The sequence below is a fragment of the Halichoerus grypus genome, chromosome 2 (genome assembly GCF_964656455.1).
Source record: "Halichoerus grypus chromosome 2, mHalGry1.hap1.1, whole genome shotgun sequence".
NCBI classification, from domain to species: domain Eukaryota; kingdom Metazoa; phylum Chordata; class Mammalia; order Carnivora; family Phocidae; genus Halichoerus; species Halichoerus grypus.
Window position 1 is genome coordinate 177,124,008 of NC_135713.1, and position 22,890 is coordinate 177,146,897.

At 38.3% G+C, this 22,890-nt stretch overlaps 1 protein-coding gene across 1 annotated transcript in view; it reads left to right on the top strand.

Annotated features, from left to right (window-relative positions):
* Positions 1 to 953: 953 nt before the first annotated feature.
* The window catches only part of RNF43 (ring finger protein 43), a 63,725-nt gene continuing 41,788 nt past the window's right edge, over positions 954 to 22,890 (top strand). Inside the window, exon 1 of the mRNA XM_036086659.2 lies at positions 954 to 3,207. Within this exon, the coding sequence (XP_035942552.1) occupies positions 2,956 to 3,207 (252 nt within the window). The 5' untranslated portion in view covers positions 954 to 2,955. The remainder of the gene's footprint in view (positions 3,208 to 22,890) is intronic.

The following is a 22,890-nucleotide window of genomic DNA, read 5'->3' on the forward strand; positions in this document are numbered from 1 at the left end:
CTGGACACAGTCAAATATAATCTGGTAAATTTGAAAATTCAAATTTTAGAAACATATATTAGAAACTTTTGCATTCTAATGACAAGGTAACTAAAAAAGTTCATGATTGTGGTAGTTAGCCAAGAATTGGTTTTCTTTTTGCCTTACATGCTTCTCATGAAGTATATATATTTTACCCCTTTGCTTATATTTATGACATAGACTACTTGCAATCTTACATTGAGGGCATAGGTGTGATCCATAGTATTATTTCACTCTCCAAAGATGTGAGAAGAAAATAATAGGTTCCAGACTTCTGATATCAACCTGATCTAAAAGCTCCATACAGGCACAGTTTAGAAAAGAGCTGCTGAATTTAAATAAGTAAAAGCTGAAGAAAAACTATGTGTAAAATGGACAGGGTTCTTGCCAGGGTAGCAGACCTGAGACAGCAATAAGGACTACAGCACTGGATCGCTTTATTCTAGCATTGTGCCGTTTATAGACACTAAAACCTGGAAAGAGCAGAAACCCCTTTGAAATTATATTTGTAAAATCTTGTGTCCGCTCTTTCACGTTCTGGGTTTTCATTATTTTATTCTCTTTATTTCCTCATACCACCATTTATGTTCTCTTGGGTGCAGAACCTGCTTAGATAACTGTTTGAGTGGACTTGATTTACGTGTGGTAGCTTGCTTACCCAGAGAAAGTTATTGAGCATTGAACTGGATGCAGTTTGGCTGTGGCTCAATAGAGGGAGTAGAGGAGCTGAGAGAGCAGAGAGAGCAAAAGAACGTGTCTGGCTCAGTAAGTGCGCGCCCTGAAGCCCTGGCCCTAGCAGCCAGCCAGGAGGAGGGGTGGGGCGGGGCGGGGCGGGGAGGGGGGGTGGTTGCCTCTAGCTGCTCCACCCTCACTTTGTGTCAGCAGGTAGAGAGCGTGATTGCAGTCCAGGGGAGGGAGTCAGAGCTAGAACACCAATTACAAACCACAGGCTTCCTGCTCTAGGGAGTTGATCCAGAATTGTCTTTCTGGAAGGGAAGCACTTGAATCTTTCCGAACTTTCCAAGCCCATCCATGATTCAGAGATACTGCTTTCTCCCTCTGGGATTTTCTGTGTTCCTGGTAGTGAATTGTTGCTGGTGTATTTGCTACTTTGCTCCTTTTCTCTCTCAAGATTGATTATTTTATATGCTGTTCGGGGAGAAAAAGAACTTTTGTTAGGAGATTTCAGAAATGATTTTGGATCCTCTATAAGTGCTTTTTAGAGTTCTTGGGAACAGTAGCTCTAAGCCTGGAGTAAATGTTTGCCTTTGACCTGCATGGATTATTTTTTCAGGCTGCGGAATTTCTCGGCACCTACCTGCAGTGTGGGGCCCTTGGTCTGGTTGCAGAGTAAGAAGGTGGAAGAATGAGCTGTACTTGGTTAAGCAGTTGAAACCTTTTTTGAGCAGGACCTATAAAAGCATAATTGAATTTGTTTCACCCCCGTGGATTCCGGTGGGCCCGACAGCGCAACAGGTTTGCAGATTTCTTTTGAAATTCTTATTTTTCTCCCTCTCCTCAGCAAAAGAGAAGGATCTATATAACAGGTTCATGTTCAATTGCTTGGCTTTTCAGCACTTATTCCGAAGACTTTATAAGATTTTTTTTAACTTGACCTCTGAACACGGCAGGCTTTGTGGTTGAAGTGCATTTATATTTACTTAGGGGTGCACATTTTAATGTCTTAGAACTAAGATTTTGTTTGTACAAAGACCCAAATTCTCAAGTGTGCCTAGAAATAGCACAGATCTACTATACTCAGGCTTATTTTTACTTTTTCAGGATGTTCTACTTAGAGCCTGTACACTAATCACCTCCCCACTCCCCCTATCTTTTATTCCCGACCCCCTCAAGGAATTTGAAAATGTGTTAGGAATAGTCCTTTGTTTTACTTAAGAACGTAGAAAATTACAGATTATAAGATCTGGATAATAAAGTAGTTTCCAAAAGCATCTCATGGGAAATCAAAGTGCTTGGCATTCTCAAGCAGGAGAATAAAAGCTGGAATCCCTAGGAGAGAGCGGAAAATAAAGATAGAAATATCATTTAACTGGGAAAAATAATTGGAAAGCTAACCTTTTCAAATACTCTTCTAATTTTGAAAGTTGGAAAAGGAGGTGATACTCAGGATTATCCTGTAATCTGTGAAGACATAAATGAGCATCTAATTTATAGGCAAATTTAGGTAGAACATTAAAAATGACAGTATATTTAACTTCATGAAAAGTATTATAAATTCAATGGGCCTAGAACTTTGGCTACACTAAAATACAGTTTAATGTGGAAACTTTTATGAATACATGTTGTAGCATCTTTGGACGTCTCTCAAGGTGTGGCCTGAAGTATCGTACCCTCTCCACCATTAAAAAACAAAACAAAACAACAACACTTTTTTTCCTGTGATCTTTAGTCTTTTACCATTGACAAATTTTGTGGCTTAAAAAGGACCATCTCTTCATTTTCCGAGCTGGCGTTTTTCACTCTCACCTTCGATGCATGGCTTTCATTACTTACTTTGCCTTGTTTTGTTCATTAACATTGGGTTTAATGGTTCAGCAACTTGATGCATATGGAAGACCAGCACCGAGTGAACTGACATACTAAAGATTCGGGATGTGACATTCCACCTCAAGCAAAGTTGGAAATTCCAAAGAGAAGTGGTGATATCTTTACTAATCACAGTGAAGATGGGAGAAAATGACAGACCTGCAGCAGAAGTGGGCTGAAAACACCCTCTGCCCTGACAGATCAGGAATGCCACCTGTTCTTGGGAATATACTTTAGAGAAAGGAAGGGCCAAAATTACGACTTGGCTTTCGGAAACTGGAGCATCAATTCTCTTTTCCTCCATTTGTCTGGATCTGAGAAGCTGCATTTGGAATTGGCTCGTGGAAGCAGTATGTATGGCCGAAGTGCATTGCTGCAGCTGGTAGCATGAGTGGTGGCCACCAGCTGCAGCTGGCTGCCCTCTGGCCCTGGCTGCTGATGGCTACCCTGCAGGCAGGCTTTGGACGCACAGGACTGGTACTGGGAGCAGCGGTGGAGTCGGAAAGATCAGCAGAGCAGAAAGCTATTATCCGAGTGATCCCCTTGAAAATGGACCCCACAGGAAAACTGAATCTCACTTTGGAAGGTGTTTTTGCTGGTGTTGCTGAAATAACTCCAGCAGAAGGAAAATTAATGCAGGTAAGGATAATTTATTATATTTCACTTTCCATTTGTTCGAACTATGCCTTTCTTCTTTTGTCTCTCAAACCAAATACCGTACAAGAGCTTCTGCTGTTTAGTTTTCTGTTTGTTTCCTCTTTTAAGGATATTGCGTTATTGGCATTCTAAAACAAATCCTTATTTCTGCTAAAGAAGAAACATGAAATTCCACATTTTAGAAGATCATCTGCTTATTTTTAGCTCTGCTATTGCACTGCCTTTTTAGATCCACCTAATAAGGCCATTCTTTGCAAGTGATGTATTCTGGACACTATTTTTTGATAGATTAAATATATATGGACTTGTATTTAATTGACATGAGGATCATACTTTATATCCTGTTTAAATTTGAAGTGAACACTGAAGAGGTTGATTTTTTTTTATTGAGGTAAAATTGGTTTACAACATTATTTAGTTTTAGGTGTACAACATAATAATTTGATATTGTATGCATTACAAAGTGATCACCACAGTAAGTCTAGTTACCATCAGTTACCATACAATTGTGAGGAGGTTACAGTGGTCAGCAGCACTCTGAAATTCTAGAATGTCCTTGGAGCATATTTGATCACTGTGTCACTTTTAAAATTCGGTCAAGCTTGAATGCGATGGCTGGCTCTATACCACGTGTAGCACCCTATTGCTAAGCCCAAAATGGAGAGGACTGCATTACAAAATGGACACAAGGTGGAAACTTGCCTCCTTTGGTCTTGTCTACACATAATTTTATTTTTGAAAAAATTTTAATTTAACATTTTTTTTATTGACCCACAAAGCTTTTCAGACACAGTTTCTTAGGCTTTCAGGTTGTGAGTTTTGTCTATAATTAATTCATAGCCTACTCTTTATGTATTGAATTTATTAACTGACTAGGGCCATAGCTTTTCATAGATGAATTGCTCATTCCCCATGGTGAAGATAGAGCCCAAAGGGCTGTACTTTTTTACTGTGGCATTCTAGTGTCTTACTCCATAGAATTATGTTCCTTATTGATTAAAATTCATTTTATAAAAGGGCACTTCTTGCTGTAGCTCTTGGGCATAGGTTACAGTGTTATTAAGTATGATTTACTTCAGCATCCAGCCTCAGATTTTAATTGTGTGATATGAATAGAACCAAAGTATTATATGAATTCAAATTTTTGTCTACTTAAAGATGAGAAAATTTAACAAATTATAGAACTCTTCCAAACATGCATTTTTACGTATATGATTTTGTGGTTCTTCATGATCACTTTTTAGGCAATATTTTGAAACCGGGATAAATGAAGTGGAAGGAGAATTAGATGAAATGAAGGACTTGGCTATTCAGAAAAATAAACAGACAAAAAGAATGTATCTGGAAAAAATGGCAAAAGAATTTTTGGATAAGAGTCTATTCATTTAATCTGAGCTCTAGGATGCAATTAGGAATATTTAAAAGTTGAAATCACAAATAATTTGGACTGTAACTGGAAAGGAAACTTTCTTGCTGACCTTGCCTAGTTGATACCCTGAAGTATGAGGTATATGCTCCATTTTCATTTTTTTCCATAAGTGATTTTACTTTTTAACCATATTTTGATATCTCCGAGGTCTTTGGGAGCCATACTAAGCTTTGTGTCTTATTAATGTCCTGTGGCAGCATCAGTGGGTTAATTATATGCTGCATAAAATAGTGTCTCTTTTATTTTAAATGTGTTGTCTTCTGTTATCATAAAGCTCTGTGTATTCATAAAGGAAAAGGTATGTAACAGGGACTAGCTGGCATTCTCTTTGCCATTCATTATTTTACCAATCTTGATCATATCTTTGCTTATTCTACCCTTTTTCTTACTCTAGTAAATCCTGCTAATCTTTTTTTTTTTTTTTTTTAGCTATTGACTTTTTAAAATGTTGTTTCTTTACTTTGTGATGAGGGAATTTCATTGTATCTATTATTAGCAAGGCCTTTCATGTTTTATTATAGGGTAGGTTTGCGTTCATTGGCAATTTTTAGTCTTTCTTCACTTTTTGTGTACACATAACCTTCTTTTAGGTCATTAATAAACTTGTACACTAGCCTAATATTAATTGCTGGAGACTGTCAGTATTGGTCCTAGTTTATTGCCTATTAATCAGTTTTTAATCCACAATAGTTACCAAATTGTCTTAATAGCCTCTTATGAGAGCCTTTATTTTAAAAATACGAAAACAACCTTTGGATGATATGCACCAGTTCTTCTTTATCTACTATTTGATTAATTCTTTCAAAGAACTCTAATGTGTTAGGGACACATGGTTTACACTTCTAGAATCCATGCTGTTTGTTCCTTATCAGATTACAGTGCAGCTCAGGTTTACTCAACTGTGGTTAACCAAGCCTTCCATGTAACTGAAGTTTATATCCCTTAGAGTTGTGCTTTGCTGCATTTCAGCTTGCTTGAGAGATAGCTGTACCCTGGTGTCACAGATCTGAAGGCAGTCTTCTCTATTGGTCTTGAGGAATTTTAGATAATTCTATGTATCCTTTTGCCTATGAATTATTCTAGCTGCCTGTTAAGTTTGTCTCCAAAGATGTAGTCAGGCCTTTGTAAAATTGGCGATGCTCTGCACTGGCAAATGTAAAGGTACAAGAACAGTGATTTAAAAAAAAAAAAAAAAAAGTAACCTTGTTGTGGTTTCTGGAATTCCCAGAGAGTTTCAGAAAATTTGACATTTCTTTATATTTTGTTCAATTAATCCACGTCAAGGAAACTTTCCAGATCTCCTAACTCCTTGTCTGTGTCCGATAAAAAGGACTAAATGATAGTGATTATAACTTCTTACTGTTCTTATTTTTCATTTGAATATATTTTTTTCTCCTGGTTTATGCCATTGTAGATGGAAAATGTGCTAGAGCTTATGCACTATCTAACTGTCCAGTTTTCTGGTTTATTTACTTCTTGTCAATGTTTGTTTCTGTTATTTCTAGTAATGTTGCTGCTACCACTTCTATAAATGATTACAGTCCTGTTTTCTTTTTCAATTCTTGTTCCTTATTTATAAATGTCATTCAGCAGGACAACTCAAAATCAATCTTTTTTCTTGAAGCAAAAGAGCGAGAGGATCGTAGCTTTGCACAAGAGAGGTCAACAATTCTTTGACCGTCACACTCTTCCTGCTTGGCGGGTTGTCCTGGATTTTCTTAGACTCTAGGATAAAGTATGATCAAGATTAGGATGTATTGTCCTGAGGCTTCAGACCTACAGTGGCAACTGTGGTGGTTTAGCATTTTGCCACTAACAGTGAACACCTCCTGGACAAATTCCCCCTTGTGCAGTGTCTCTGTTTGCCCCTTAATTTACCTATTAGTCAACACGTAGCTCTCCTATCTTTGCATTTTTGCTTTATTTGTAGTCAGGACCTGAAATGAATTATTTGAGGAGGGAGAGAAATCTTTATAATTAAAGTTTTGGCCAAAGCCAGAGAGATAATGCTTTAGCAAACTGTAGTTGATGAAGTGACTACACTGTGACTCAAGGGGCTTGACTTTTAGCTCTGACTCTGTCACTACGTAGTTGGGTAAATTTGGGACAAAATGGTTTTCATCTTTCTAGGCTTTAGAGTCCCCATCTGTAAAAATGAGAGATTCAAATATAATAGTGCACTGCAAACTTGTGCTGTTCACTTTACATGTATTAGCTTATTGCATCCTCATAATAACTCTGTGAGAGAAGTACATTACTTTTATTCTTCACGTTTTACAGATAAGCAAACTGAGACTCAAAGTGTTATTATCTGCCAAGGTCATGTGGCTAGTAGGTGGCATAGTTGGAACTTGAACCCTAGAGCCCAAGCTTTTCCAGCTCTAAAATTCTGTACATCAAAGAATGCCACAAATGAACAGAACACCCGTGTGGGCTTTGTATAAATGATTCATTTATTTCCAGACTAGAAAGGAATGAAAATGATGAGTACTGTTTTCTGAGGTTGACCCAGAATACACTATATCCTGCTAATTTCTAATGATCTCTGTATTCCTTCTGTTTCTCTCATTTGTGTTTCATTTGCAACGATATTTGTAAATCAGAATGTTTATTTAATCACTATCTACCTTTTTCTGTAACAACTTTCATTATCTTTCTCTTCGTTTTATAACAGACCATGGTAAGTTATCTAATACAGGAACCTGACATCATAGATTTTGAAATAGCATATGCATTGCTTTGCACAAGTTGGGGCTCCTTGGAAGCAGAGATTTCAAAGTTTTGGGATTTTGTTTCGAGGCCAGCCTTTAAAATAAGTATAAATATTCAAGGCACAGTCAACCATCAGTTATTTATGTTAATGGAGGTGCAGAATATCCAATTAATTTATAATTGACTCTGGAACAGAGTCAGAAGTACACCATCAGACGTAGTTCCACTGTGTGCACTAACAGTCTTAGGTGCTTGCCTTCTGCAGTCCCAGCTCAGAGCCTCTCTTGACTTGGCTTTGTTGTTAGAAGCCTGGCACCCAGAGGAGAGAGGGAAGCTACAGAATATGTTTAATGATAATTTTTCAAGTTAAGAAGGTATCTCTTTTATAAGCACCCATCAAACAGATTTGTATACATAATAGTTCTTTATTTCATGTGGAAATCCAGCAAATATTATGTAAATTCGAATTCATAAATTGCTGTGGTTAATAGGAGGCAATAAATGAGCTGTACCTCTGGCTGTTACACCTATCAGGCTGTTTAGTGTTTATTTAGCTGATTCTGGGGGTAGACATTTCCTTGGTTTTTGTAGTAAAGGGTTTGTGTGTGTTGTAATTTTCTTTATGTAAAAATTAGCCATAGTTTACTTTTTTTTTTAAGAAAGATTATTTATCTGTTAGCGAGAGAGTGTGAGCAAGGGAGGGAGGAGTGGGAGGGGGAGAGAGAGTCCTAAACAGACTCTGTGCTGAGCATGGAACCCAACGTGGGTCTCGATGTGGGGCTTCATGCAGGGCTCAGTCTCATGACCCTGAGATCATGAGCTGAGCTGGAACCAATAGTTTACTTTTTATACAATATTAAAGACATTTCTGGGGCTCCTGGCTTTTGTTGTTGTTGTTTTTTAAGTAGCTCAGTGCCCACCGTGGAGCCCAACGCAGAGCTTAAACTCACGATCCTGAGATCAAAGCCTGGGCTCAGACTCTTAACTGACTGAGCTACACAGGCGACCCTGTTTGTTCTTGTTTTTAATAGAAGGGCTTTTACAATTTATTCACTGGAAAGTGTTGGGACGTTTTTTGCGCTTTTTTTCCCTCTTATTTCTTTCAGATTGCTAAGTACAGTAGAGGAAAAAGATAAATGAGTACAGTACTATTTTATATGTCCTGTTAGGAACCAGAATTGGTAGAGTAGGGTATTGTTAGAGAAGAGTGTGTTGATGATGTTCCATTGAATTTACATAGTAGTTTTCTTCCAAAGAAGCTTAAAATGATTCACAAATACCCACAAGCCAAATAAGAATAAGTGATATTTACTCCATTTTACAGAAAAGGAAACATAATGGGGGAGAGAAAGCAAATAGATTATCCAAGAACAAAGTTGCACAGAGATGGACCCAGTCTGCTCTGCAGGAGATAGACGAGTAATCCAACTTTTTAGGTTTCCAAGGATGTGGATTTCTCTGGAATCAGTTCTACGGAGTGGGAATTCTAAAAAGCTAAAATACTGTCAAAGGCTGAGATATCTACTCTATTTGGGCCTATGTTGCTCAGTGTGATGATCCAGTCAAAAAACTATTGGTGAAGCAGTTTGACAACTTTATGTCTCAAAAAGCCTTATGAGCCCGTGCTCTGACCTGCATTCATTGTTCTTTTCCCCACTGTTATTGGGGCAAAAGCCAAAGTCTTTACAACAACCTGTAAGGCCCATCGGGATCTGCCTGGCACCCTGGCCTTTTACTTCCTCACTCTGCCATAGTCACTCTGCCCACCTCGTTGTCCTTCCGGTAAGCCAGGCATACTCCCAACCCAAGGCCCTTCCATGTGTGAGTTCCACTTATACCCCAGGTATTTTCTTCGCGTAGTCTCTCAGATGTCACCCCCAGGTATCAAATATGCCTTCTCAGTGAGGCCTTCCTAGACTGTCCTGTGCTGAAGGGCTCTTCCTATTCCCTCCTGGGCTCATATTCTCCTTCCCTGCTTTGTTTTTCCTTATAAACATTGCCATGTGACATACAGTAATATTTACTTTTGTACTTGTCTCTGTCCCCTTGGTGGAATATGAGCTCTGTGAAAGCAGGGATTTTTGTCTCCTTAGTTCAGAGCTATATTCTTGGGAGTAGTGCCTTAGTATACTTAGTGCCTTAGATGTAATAGGTACTCAATAAGTATTTATTGAATAAATGTAAGGAACATGATGGTGGTGCTGAGTAACTCTGATAGCTGGGAGATAACTGTAGGATGAAACAGATTTATTTATGTCATCACATTTCTAAGTATACTATGAGGTCAATTATTTTGAGTGCTTTGGGTTTGATATAACATGCTCCATTCCTTTACTCCTCTGACTTTCAGACAGCACAGTATCTCCTTGATTGCTGCTTCTAAATTATAAACAAGGCTATAATCAATATGTTTGAGGTGCTCCTTTACACAGCATTTATTTGGTTTAATAGAGAGCTCAACCTCTGCTTTTTAGGAAATTCTGATTTTCCAAGAAAGATTTATTGGGGTACTACTTTAAATCTGTGATTATAAGATATTGGCATATATCCAAAGGACCTCACCTTCTTAGTCCTTAAACTTGTGATTCCCAGTTCTGGTTTTGAGATACCCTAACACAGTGATTTTTAATCCTTTTTTGGTGTCACAGACTCCTTTGAGGATTTGAGAAAAGTTGCTGACCATATGTACTTACAATTTTGCATAAAATCTCAGTGAGTTGAAAGAGTCTTTGAGATACAGGGATCTAAGGACTCCAGATTAATGACTGCTATCCTAGAATAATCCCGATTATTTCAAGAAACAATACCAAATTCTCAAAACTAATTTATCCTCAGCTTACTTAATTTAAAAAGTATTTGTATAGGGGCGCCTGGGTGGCTCAGTTGGCTGGGCAGCCGACTCTTGATTTGATTTCGGGTCATGGGATTGGGGTCGTGGGATTGAGCCCCTGCCGGGCTCTGTGCTCAGCATAGAGTCTGCTTGTCCCTCTCCCTGCCCCTTCCCCCATTCGCACATACTCTCTCTCTAAAATAAATAAATAAAATCTTAAAAAAAAGTGTTTCTATACATTACTTGAAGTCAAATAGACAACAGTATTATGATGCAGTTGTAAGAAGGTTGGCCTGACCTAAGATGACCTCAGATGTAAAAATTGGTATGTGACAAGCATCTACTTATATTGATTTAGTAAAGGAATTGTGCTCTCCAGATATTAAGTGGAACCACATCAATTCAAAATGTGCTTACGACCCTTTCATTATGGTGTTTTCATGGAAAGGTCCATAAGAATAAAGAATATTTTACTAATTAGTTTTGATATAAGTAGAACAATTGTGGCTGTATATGTCTGTTTGATTACTAAATTCAAAAAACAGAGACTGTAAAACTAACTTTGGTTACTTTTCTATTTTTTTTTGGTTTCTATCCTTTACTCTCTACTGCTTTTCCTAGGGTAGAATTCCTTGGGCCCTTAAATTTCTATTTGCTATAATGGAAAACTTTGTATCTTTAAAAAAAAAGTTTGTTGTTCTTTGCTTGTTTGTTTTTAAAAATACCAGATAAGCTACTTTAGCTACTCTTTTTTTTTTTTTTTTTTAAGATTTTATTTATTTATTTGACAGAGAGAGAGAGAGCGAGAGTAGGAACACAAGCAGGGGGAATGGGAGAGGGAGAAGCAGGCTTCTTGCTGAGCGGGGAGCCTGATGTGGGACTTGATCCCAGGACCCTGGGATCATGACCTGAGCCGAAGGCAGACACTTAACGACTGAGCCACCCAGGTGCCCTAGCTACTCTAATTTTGATCTGGGTTCTAAACATTACAGTTCATGAATACATTTTGTTTTGTTTGATACTTTTTAATATATTGGAATTTGTGTTTAATATATGCAAATTCGGAAACACCAAAATAATCAAGGTGATTTAAGTTAGAGGTTTTTTTGAGAGTTATAAGCACAGGCTCACATTTCTCTTGGAGATAGGAAATTAAATTATTTAGAAATTCTGATCCTTGGAATTTGAAGCAGTGGTAGTTGTTTAAGATGGCAACATAACTATCTTCAAGACCACTATTTGTTTTTTAAAAAATCTAGGATACTTCTGTTATGATGGAAAGCAACCATAATACAACTATAATTTAAGTAGCATAATCAGTTATCATGTGCCTACCAATTTTATGCATGCTTATATATCAAAAGGGTACTATTAGGCATATATAAATATATGATAATTGGGAAACACTGTTGCTGTTGTTATTTCTGTAGAATAATTTGGATGAGACTGCAGGCTTTATGTTTTATGCCTGTTGATCTTGCTATTTCCTAAAAACTGATTATGGATTCCCATTCTTTTTTTCCCTAAACCATTTTGTACAGTCTTGTGAATTATCCTCTCAAAAAAAAAAAAAAAAAGAAAAGAAAAAGAAAGAAATCTTTTATGTGATACAGGTTTCAGGTTCTTTCATTTTTGTATCTTCTGCTTAGAACCATGTTGGTATCTGAATTTACAATTCTGTGGCCAAGTTTTTAAAACTTTGTGAAGGACTTATTGGCCTTATACTAGAATGAAATCCTATTCAGTTTTCCATACCTAGGGTAAAATACAGGTCAGGCTATTCCATTTGTAAAATATAATCATCAAATTTCAAGCTAGAAAAAACACCTAATCCAATCATTTCATTTTACAGATGAAGAAATAGATTAGTAGTTTGCCAAAGAGCTGCCAATCTACTGCCATATTTTACTGGCCAGCATTTTTAACAAACTTGTTTATTTATTTTAAACTTTTTTGGGGGTCATTGCAGGGAGATTAAAAAGCAGATGTTGGCAGAGATTTTCCCCTGAGCATTCCATTAAGAAGATATTATAGATTGCCATAGGGTCTCTTTCCTCTTTGATCCCTAGTCAACCAGAAGGCATACTTTAAAATAAGTGAACAAACAAAAAACACCTTGTTGCCACAACTTAGCATTACTTTACCTGGTGCATATGTCATTTATTCTGCTGTAGATAGCCTGTTGACCTGGATTGTCTCCTCAAAGCAGTAGAGACTTTTTATGAAATCTAGGCCAAGAACCTTACCCAGACTGGGGGCTGCACTGGATTCTCTCAATGTCTTATAATGTGGGTTTCCTACTGTGTGCCAAACGCTGTGGCAGGGCCGGTGGGAATACAAAGAACAGCACCCTAGCCTAGTCCTACTGAGGAAAACAGCAGAAGACAGTATGAGATAAATGCCAAACAAGAGGTGCAGGTGTGGATGCGTTAGAATGCCGATTTTGGTTCTCTCGGGAGTCTTTCACATGACTGTGGTAGTTCTGTTTCACAGTCCCCTAGGACTAAAGAAAAAACAAACAAAAATAAGATTTTAACCTAGGCAACTTCAAGTAGCTTCAAGCTAGAGGACAACTACAAGCCAGTCATACCTTCTAATTTTCACTGTTATCAGTTAAATATAGGTTATAATATTGCCTGTATAAATATTCCTGTATGTGTAATGCTCATCTGTAGCATTTTCACTAGGATTTCAAATAAACACCATGGTTTTCTTCTCAAATTGCAAATTTTCTAAAATGTACAAAAAATTCTTGTTAAGTTTCAGTAAAATTAAAACAAAATTTAGCTTTAGACAGAATCCAACATATTAGTTCTGTTTGAATTGAGAATCTCACTAGCTCAGTTTTAATTCTTTTCAAACTGCATAAAAGAAGAAATAAATACTAAGACTGTGTAGAAGGTGGATGGTATTTGAATATCATCTCTATTCAGCAAAATTTGTTTCTAATACCAAGGTTTTAAATTATTGACTGTAGTCATCAGTATCTGTTATTTCCATTCTCTAAGATGTGTTGTGACTTCAGTATAATATGAGGGATATAGATGCTAACTCTGGAAGAGTGTACGTGTCTCCTGTGACAACAGCAGTAGGCTGTTACCTGCTCTGAAGTTCGTAAGCTGTATGGTTATACAGCATATATTTTTATCGCCATTAGAGATTATGTGGAATTTAGTTGTCCCCTTTGGGTATATGAAAAGTCCATAGGTGCCTTGTGACCATTTAAAAAGTAAATAACATAATCTATCATCTGCTGGGGTACAGTTGGTAGGGTAACTAAATGATCTTTAAGATCCTAGGGCGCATGGGTGGTTCAGTCAGTTAAGCATCTGCCTTTGGCTCAGGTCATGATCTTGGGGTTCTGGGATCGAGTCCCGCCTTGGGCTCCGGGCTCAGTGGGGAGCCTCCTCTTCCTCTCCCTCTGCCCCTCCCTCTGCTCACGCACGCTTTCTCCTTCTCTCTCTCTCTCTCTCAAATAAATAAATAAAATCTTAAAAAAAAAAAAAAATCTTTAAGATCCTTTCTAGCTCTAAACAGAGTTTATGTTTGCCCTAGAAATAGACTTAGTATATTAAAGGGACATGTAACTTGCTTATTTATTTCTTTTCCCTGAGATAAAATTTATTTGGTAGGTAGTACAAAAAAATCTGACCAAATTCCTTAAAGTCACACAACAAATTGGTAGCAAAGTGAAGCATCAGACTCAGGTGCACTCCCAGGCCTCTGGTCCTTTACTGCCTTTACATTAAGTTAAAACACACAAAAATGAGTTTTTCTCTGGAGATTTATATTTTAAAATATCTGCAGTGGATTGAGGACTCTTATTCTAAATTCCTCATCAAGGTGTCTCAGCCACCAAACCACACTGACTTCAGTCATGAGCCTACATCTAAGTGAATCTGAACCTTCAGAAAAGTTTGGAAAAGCCATAGATAACCTAGAGCCAGTCTGGGCCATAGCAGTAAAAGGATGATGTGTCTGATGCTAAAATACTTTGTGAAGTTGAATTATCAGAGATAAGCTGAATAATTACACTAGAAATAAGGATTTCAGAGCAGCTGGTAGGTTTTCACATGTGGGGCTAGGGGCTAGAGCTCTAGTCTGCAAGCATCTGGAGGCCTCTGGGAAGGAGTGGAAATGGGGCCATCTGATTAGTAACTATGCCTTGTTATTAAACCGTGACTTTCTGCATTGTATATCCCCCAGAGTTGGAAAACTTCCGCTGGCAAAAAAAAGAGAAGGGCTGCCGTGCTGTTGCTGAGGGCCATACAGTAGACACAAAAGTGCCTTCTTACAGGCCTGCAGCAGAAGCAGCCTGTAGAGGCAGGCCCGGTCCTCTCAAAGACTGGGAATCCGACTCTTTCCCCAGGGGGTTTCCAACTAGTTTGCACTTCAGAAAAATCTTTTCTTTCTCCTGCTGTTCACGCCCTGCAAAGAATTTTCTTCCAACCAAAGAAATTGTTTTATAATCAAAGATCCTTGTCCTTGGTTGTTGGACATCAAAGAAAGTTTGGAGGAGACTGGGGGATTATGTGAGTGCCTAGAATTTATTTTGAATGCAAATTCGCAACATTAGCAGGTCCCCCCAAAGAATATACTCATTTCAGAGTTGGGAAAGAGCCTAATACAACTTAAGTGTGTATTCCTCCTTGGTTGGATGTACCCCAGTAAGCTACAAATGAGATGAATAGCTCCATCTGGACTTAATTCTGTATGTTTGGTTCTTGAGGTTCTTACTGGAAGAGAGATCCTTACTCTACCTGCCCTTTTAAAACCTAATATTGGGAAACATGAGGATCTATTGGTAAACTTGAAACAACAAAAAAATCTTTTTTAACCTTCAATATTTCAACTTTTTGGGAATTTGGGGTTTCTCCCAGGGCCATTGATGATATCACCAATATTGGGAGCCGCATTCCCTGCATTCTCTGCTGTCTCCGAGGTGTTGATGATGTCATTTTCTCTCACAAAGGAAAACCTCAGCACCCTGAGGGCCTGAACTCAGGTCTTGGCAGGTAAATGAAGGAGGAACTTACTTCTGGATTTAAACTGTTAGATTGACTCAGGCATAAAGAGGCACAACCATGTTAAGTACTAGCTTCACAGCCTCATCTCTGGGGCCTGAATAGACCATTTATTATTTAGGGAGAATTAACACTGTAACTTTAAGAAATTATTTTCTGGATCAGAACAATGATTAATATTTTGGTTCTTGCAGTCAGGGCATTTATAGGCCGTTGTTCCAAGAGATTATGGCTGCTTCTTAAATATCCTCCGAATCCATGAATTTTTCCAAGCTTTTCCAGAACCCATTTGTAGATTATCTGACTTTCCTTCCTAGAGTAGATTAACAACAACAAAAAGAAGAATTAGAAAAAATAAAGTGGTGGATAGGACAGATTTAGGCAGAGTTATGCCCTGGACAAAGTACATTCTTGTTATTTTAATCTTGGCTCTGTGGTTATGAACAGAAGAGAGCATTTGGTCTAGGAGATCTCTTCTGTCCCTTCATTGCAACCACAAAGTAATGGTTGGAAATAGAATTCCAGGAACACCAAAAATGCTCACAGTTTCCAAGAGTGGCAGCCCCAGTGCCCGCACAAGGATTCTTTGAGCACGCTTCCTCATAGCCTTCTTGTGGTGTCCTTGTGGTTAGGAGCCTACATCATCAGTCACAAAGGCTTGCCCTGAAGACAAACCTGGTAAAAATGTCAGTTGTCTATCTTTGCCACCAAAACCAATCCTTTATATTTTTACTCTGTTCTAAACTAATACGCTCTAGGTTTTTAGAGAAAAGACAGTTTCTTTAAAGGAATCATCAACTGACCATTCGCACAACATTTTAAGAGCATTAGTTTGTACTAGGAGGGTAAGTCAGAATGTGCGGGGTAGGCAGGATTTGCCAGAAGTTTTTATTCCACTCAGCAGTGTCAAACTAACTTGCCTGCGTTACTCCTGTGCAGGTATTGGATTACAGTTTGGGGGGTTTTTTTACACTAAGAATATATGGGTAAAATTCACTGAAATTTAAGAATGTCCCTTTTAAAAGTTTATAAAGGGGAATAGGGAAGTGAACTATAAGGGAAAAGCCTAACCTGCAATCTTTCAATTTCGTAACCTTATTTCTCCTGAGTTGATGTGTACTTGAACCAAATTAATAACATTGTATGAAATGCCCTAGTTTTTCCAGCAATATCAATCTTAAAGGCATGGAACAGGATTTGGCATTTTGTTTCCATTTTTATTGTTTTGTTTTCTAAAGGGAAGTTTGAGTTGGAGCCTGTCTGGCAGGATTCCATACTTCTACCAAACCACCTGTCCTGGCAGAGACAATGGAATCAAAAGTCAAGTTCTTAATGACTGCACCTGCCTTGTAAGTGCTGCCAGAAGATCTGATTTTCTCCTGTGCCCAAACTCTACCCAGAAACTATAGTAATTGGCACCCAAACAGTGGGCGCATATGCCCAAGAACATGGATGCCCCAATTTCAGGAGGACTAGTACTAGTTCTCCGTTGACTTCTGAGGTAGTCTTTTGCATCATATTCAATGATTATTTTACTGTTAATCAAATGGAGGAGATGTAGCTTTCTGGTTCACTGGTTTTCAAGATTTTTGTCAGGATCTACCAAGGATGATGGATTGTTTGGTAATTTATTATTTAGAAATTGTCTTGCGCAATTATGTCTCTGCTAATCATGAAGGAGAATATGATCTACTTAAAAGAGATCAGGAACATTATCTCCAAAGTCAGAACACCATGCAATGTTTTCCAGGAGAAGAAGCTACCATTTGTCCCTGCTTCTTTTTCCGTTTCCCAGAAATGTAAGTTACCCTATGGGTCACCAGTTGAACGCTCTGATTAGGCAATTGTTTTGGAGGCCAGCTAACTTCCTTGATGAGGACGTTTTCCTTTTGAATTATCAAAGTGTATCTTGGGTTCCCTCAGGGCAGAGTTACTTCATTGTGTTCTAACTTTATGTGTAACTGGAGGCCTTCTGGCCTAAGAAACACAATTTCTGTCACCAATCAGATAATTGAAAATAATATGCCCACCAGATAGTGCTCTTTGCACAGTATTCACATATAATGATATAATAATAAGGCATAAAGGGTGTTCTAAAATGAGTGACAACATCCTACAGTGAACAGAGCTCTCAGTGGTCTTGTGTTTTGTTTTGGGTTTTGTATTTATTTATTTATTTTGGAGAGAGAGAGCATGCGCAGAGAGGGGGGTGCAGAGGGAGAGGGAGAGAGAAACTTAAGCAGACTCCACACTGAGCGTAGAGCCCAACGTGGGGCCCAGTGTGCGCCCGACGTGGGGCTCAATCTCACGACCGTGAGATCACAAACCTGAGATCACCACCTGAGCTGGAACCAAGAGTCCAATGCTTAATCGACTGAGCCACTCAGGCACTCCAGTAGTCTTGTGTTTTAATCTCAGCTCTGATCCTTGAGGGAAAATGCTTAACTTCTTTGAGCCTGTGTCCTCGTGAGTAAAATGAGGGTAATAGGTGCCTGGGTGGCTCAGTTGGTTAAACGTCCAACTCTTGACTTCGGCTCAGGTCACGATCTCAGGGTCGTGAGATTGAACCCGGCATTGGGCTCTGCTCTCAGCGTGGAGTCTGCTTCTCTCCCTCTCTTTTTCCCTCTACCACTTCCCCTCCCCCTACTCACACTTGCTCTTTCTCAAATAAATAAATCTTTAAAAAAAATAAAATAGGGGCGCCTGGGTGGCTCAGTCGTTAAGCGTCTGCCTTTGGCTCAGGTCATGATCCCAGGGTCCTGGGATCGAGTCCCACGTCGGGCTCCCTGCTCCGTGGGAAGCCTGCTTCTCCCTCTCCCACTCCCCCTGCTTGTGTTCCCTCTCTGCCAAATAAATAATAAATAAATAAAATAAAATAAAATAAAATGGGGATAATAGTAATAGTCTGCCAACCTGAAATGAAATGAGAATTGTCTTTGGGAAATTGCAAATGTAAGGTATTGTTATTATTAATAGTAATTAGACTTGAGCTCTTTCTCATTCACCGAATTACTGTAAGAAATATCATTAAGTTTGAGGGTTACTGAGCTCAGTTAACCTATTTGAATTCAATTTGGCATTATCCTAAGATAACTAAGAATAAGACTGTTTCTGTTTTTTTAATGTAGCTAAAAAGTGCTTTAGATTCAAAATTTTGTGGGCCAAAGGGCAGATGAAATGTTACCCGTACTGTAGTAACAGGTAGCCTTAATGGCTTAGAGAATGACTAATGGCATGTGGGCTCTAGGGTGGGAACTTCAGTTCTGTTCCTGCCTTGCTTGTGCCATGGTGAATCACTTGCCCTCCCTGGACCTTTGTACAACATGTAGCTGGTCTGCACTGGTGAGCCCATTAGCTTCCTTCCAGGATCAATGAGGTGATCACTGACACAACACAAAACAGCTATTTTCCTAAGTTTTCACTGCTCAGAGTCAGAGGGGTCCTAGAACCATATTACCTATCACTCTTACATTTTCCCTTTTTGAAATTTTGGAGTATTCTTTTAATTGCTGCTACCCTGAAACAATTGTTCGGGATGCAGAAGCTCCCAGCTTCCTGTGTAGCTTTGCAGCTGTGTTCTAAGGGATAGGAGAGGCGTTCAGGACTGTGAAGGGAACTAATTTACCCGGTTCATTATACTTGTACTGTGCTGGTCCCAACATGTTGTTCTTTGAAGCTCAGCAGGTAAGTTTCTCTAGCCTGTTTGGAAATTACCCCACAAGTCCCTGAGACTCCCAGTTCCCCATCTGAGAAGTAATAGATCAAAATGAGAATAAGCAGTTTCAGTCATAGCACCTATCCGATATTTTTGGCCTGGAAATCATTTTTAGGTAAAGATATCCTTTGAGGCATCTCAGGGACTAATATTCTGCAATATGGAAAAATCTGTATTCCACACTGTAACTTTACCAGTTTGAAGTCTCTCCCCAAAACAGGTAAATAATGGGATAAAGGTAATTATGGGTTTTCTCATCTTTTCTACTTACTTGTTCCTTGTTGTGATTAAACATACGTAGCTTATAACTCTTTTAGAAACAAACTGAATTACCATTATTACCCTTTCAACACTTGCATGGTGTTATAATCCATTTCAATCACAGTTCGACATAGTGGGAGTCAGGAGACAGTGTGTATGGGGAAGATGGAGGGGGCAAATGTTTTCCCTTGTACTAGTTTTGGGAAGAGTCCTTCTCTAAAGGTACTTCTTGGGGAAATCTGTTTTCTTCTCAAGGCCTAATAAAGATTAGTGAGAGATGTCTGCAAAGCATTTGAAGCTCTTTGAAATAAAGGCATGGATAAACACTCAGTATCATTGTTATTATCATTAAAAAGGAAAGCCCAGCATGTGATGTTTTGGGTCACTTCCAGCGGCCTTTTTTGATGTTCATGATTTCTTTTTTGACCTTTACCTCTTGATATCTTTATACATTTATTGACGCCATTGGACAAAGTCTTGAGATGCTGAGTAATAGGGTATTAAGAATGAATGCCTGCTAGCCTCCATTTCTATGGGTGGAATGTCTGAAAATGTATTTAAAGTATATAGTTCAGGGGCACCTGGGTGGCCCAGTCGGTTAAGCATTCGGCTCAGGACCTGGGATCGAACCCCACATCAGGCTTCCTGCTCAGTGAGGAGTCTGCTTCTCCCTCTGCCCCTCCCCCCAACTCATGCGTGCTCTCTCTCTCTCAAATAAATAAAAATCTTTGAAAAAAAAATAGTTCAGGTTTCTGTCTTTGGATACCTTTATTGTTCACGTTTGGTAATCTTGGTGCCAAACTTAATTTAATATCTGATCACTTGAATTTTTATTTCCAATTCTATTCCTTCCTGAGTTTTATAGGAAAATTTTCACCAACTAGAATAAATACCAAATAAACTGGGATATCCATCCATATTGCGTTTATGAGTTAGAGATAAGTTAAAAGGAAGAAACTGTTATAAAGGATCTAAACAAATAATATAAGAACTTCCTAGGGGCACCACTGTAAGTTCAGCCAATCTCCTATACTTCAGAATGTAAATTATTTCATGCTAAAAATGATCGTAATGATATCCTTATACCAAAGATACCAAATAAAGGCTGAATATGTTCGGTTATAATGTATTTAGGCAGGAAAGTGTACCAATACATTTTAGAAAGGGATTCTGTGGTACAGATTACATTTTAAAAGACTTCCTTCTGGTCCTTAGCAAGCTAAATAAATCATAAACTTTTATTTTATGCCTTCTGTATTCAAGGACTTGCACTAATCAGAATATTCTCTTCCATGATTGGCAGCCGCATTTAAGAATTGAGTAGAATTAATGCTCAATTTCTTTTTTTAATGCTGTTGGTCTTTCCTTTTGAGTTTGTGGTGTTGCTATGTGTTTCATTAAGAAAAAAGAAAAGAAAAGGTGACCCTAGTCGATGAGTTGTTTATTTGTTTTAGATTTTAAATGGTTATTCTACAATAAAGTTTGCTTGTATACACACATATATTTTTCCCCTCTAGCTTTTCAACTGAATTTGTTTTTTTTCAATCCCCACCTCAATTTCTGCATCTCTACACACACAGATTTTTGTACTTCTAAGCTTAGCTTTCACCAAAGAAAGGTAAAGTAGAAAAAAAATTTGAAAATATTCATCCGAACCAGAGGAAACTCAACAGATTCTGTAGGAAATTGGATAGGAGGATGGAATACATTATGCCAACCACTATAGAAAATTATTTGAAATTAACATCATGTTTAGCAAAAGCAACCACCCTGAAACTACTAATAATGGTAATAGTATGTGTTTGTGTCTATATATACATGAAGGATTGAAAATGAGTGTTTAGATTAGAATGAATAATATATATTAGATATATACTTGTAAATAACATTGTATATGTTATATATAGAATTTATATTCATATACATAGAACATGTATATGGAATATGTATGTACATATTCTAAATACTTATTTTCCATCCTTTAGGGGAAGCTACTTCCTCTATGCAAACTTTGGACCAGTCTCTGAAAATAGTTGCCTTTCGAGACCCTAAAGCCAAATTACTTATCTGGCTTTTGAAATTTTGCCTATTGAGAGAAAGGATGGTCAAGGGAAAATGGATAACCTTAGGACATTCCCCCCGTGTTCTTTTCCCTGACTCCCGCTCTACCACCCACAATTTCAGTTAAATTTACTTAGCTGAAAACGATCAATTCTAACCTCAAACTGATGTCTTTTGCTCTGTTTCAGCCTTGTCTCCGATTCAGCCTGTTGGAGCTGGCTTTCTTCTCTTTCTCGTTAATTTCTGCTTGCTCATCTCTCCCTAGTGGTGTGGACTCTCTCCTTAGGAATTTTTACCAGGGTGGCTCAGTAGTTAAGCATCTGACTCTTTTTTTTTTTTTTTTTTTTTTTAAAGATTTTATTTATTTGAGAGAGAGAGAGAATGAGAGAGAGAGCATGAGAGGGGGGAGGGTCAGAGGGAGAAGCAGACTCCCCGCTGAGCAGGGAGCCTGATGCGGGACTCGATCCTGGGACTCCGGGATCATGACCTGAGCCGAAGGCAGTCGCTTAACCAACTGAGCCACCCAGGCGCCCAAGCATCTGACTCTTGATTTCGTTCGGCTCCTGTCGTGATCTCCGGTTGTGGTTGCTTAAGACTCTCTCTCTCTCCCTCTTCCTCTGCCCCTCCCCCCCCCAAGAAAGAATTTTTACCTACATAATGGTCCTTCTATGACGTTTCTCTCATTTTCATTTTGGGGTCATAAAAAAAAAAATCTGTGCCCACTGTCAAAAGTCTCTTCTCACTATGAAGATCTATCACTTTTGTATCCACATTATGTTGGTCTTATTTAGGTTGGGATTTTGATGACCTGGCCCGTTCCTTGGTAAGTCATGTAGTGTACCAGATTCACTGTGTATGTTCACTCATAATTTTGTTGAATAAGTTGGTGTGTTGCTGCTATTTTCATCTGGAGATGGTGTTCCACGGGCTGCGTTAACAGGACCTGCACGTTGTGTTACATGCTGACAGCTGTGTCTTCCCATCAGAAAGAAAGATCCTTTCTTCCTCCCTATCAAATGAAAGCTTAGATTTTAGAGAAAATTACAAAATACAGCAAATGAAAGAGAAGAACTGAAATCAGAGCATCTGTGGTTTTCTCTATCCTTAATGGTAAAGCATCTTCCTAGAGAATTTTATTGTAATATGTTGATGAAATGTTTATAGTCATCCCTTTGCAGTTTGTTTAGAGAGTAGTTCCTAAGCAGCAGTTCCTGCATCATCTAGAAAACTTTTAGCTGGAGAAACCACATTTCTTTTCTTTCTCAAGTGGCAGAACCGGTCTAATTTTTTTTTTTTTTTTTTTGAGTTTGTTTAATACCTGATCTTTATGGTGAGGGACTAAGTTACATGATCTTCCTTCCAAAAGAATGTTTCTCAGATTTTTGTGTTTTATAGCTTTCTGATTTCATTGCCATCATAGGTTTACTTGTCAGGGAAGTGTGAGTATCTCTAGGAGTTCAAGTGTGCACAATAATAAACTGTCTTTCATAAAGAAGGAATAACTTCATGCTATTGCTATGATAGTAGGTTTGGATGCATCTTACCTGGATCCTGAGCTCTAATCAGAAATCATTGAGCCATGTGTATGTTTAAAGCTAGGGAACTTACCAACACATTACATCGCCTCATATTG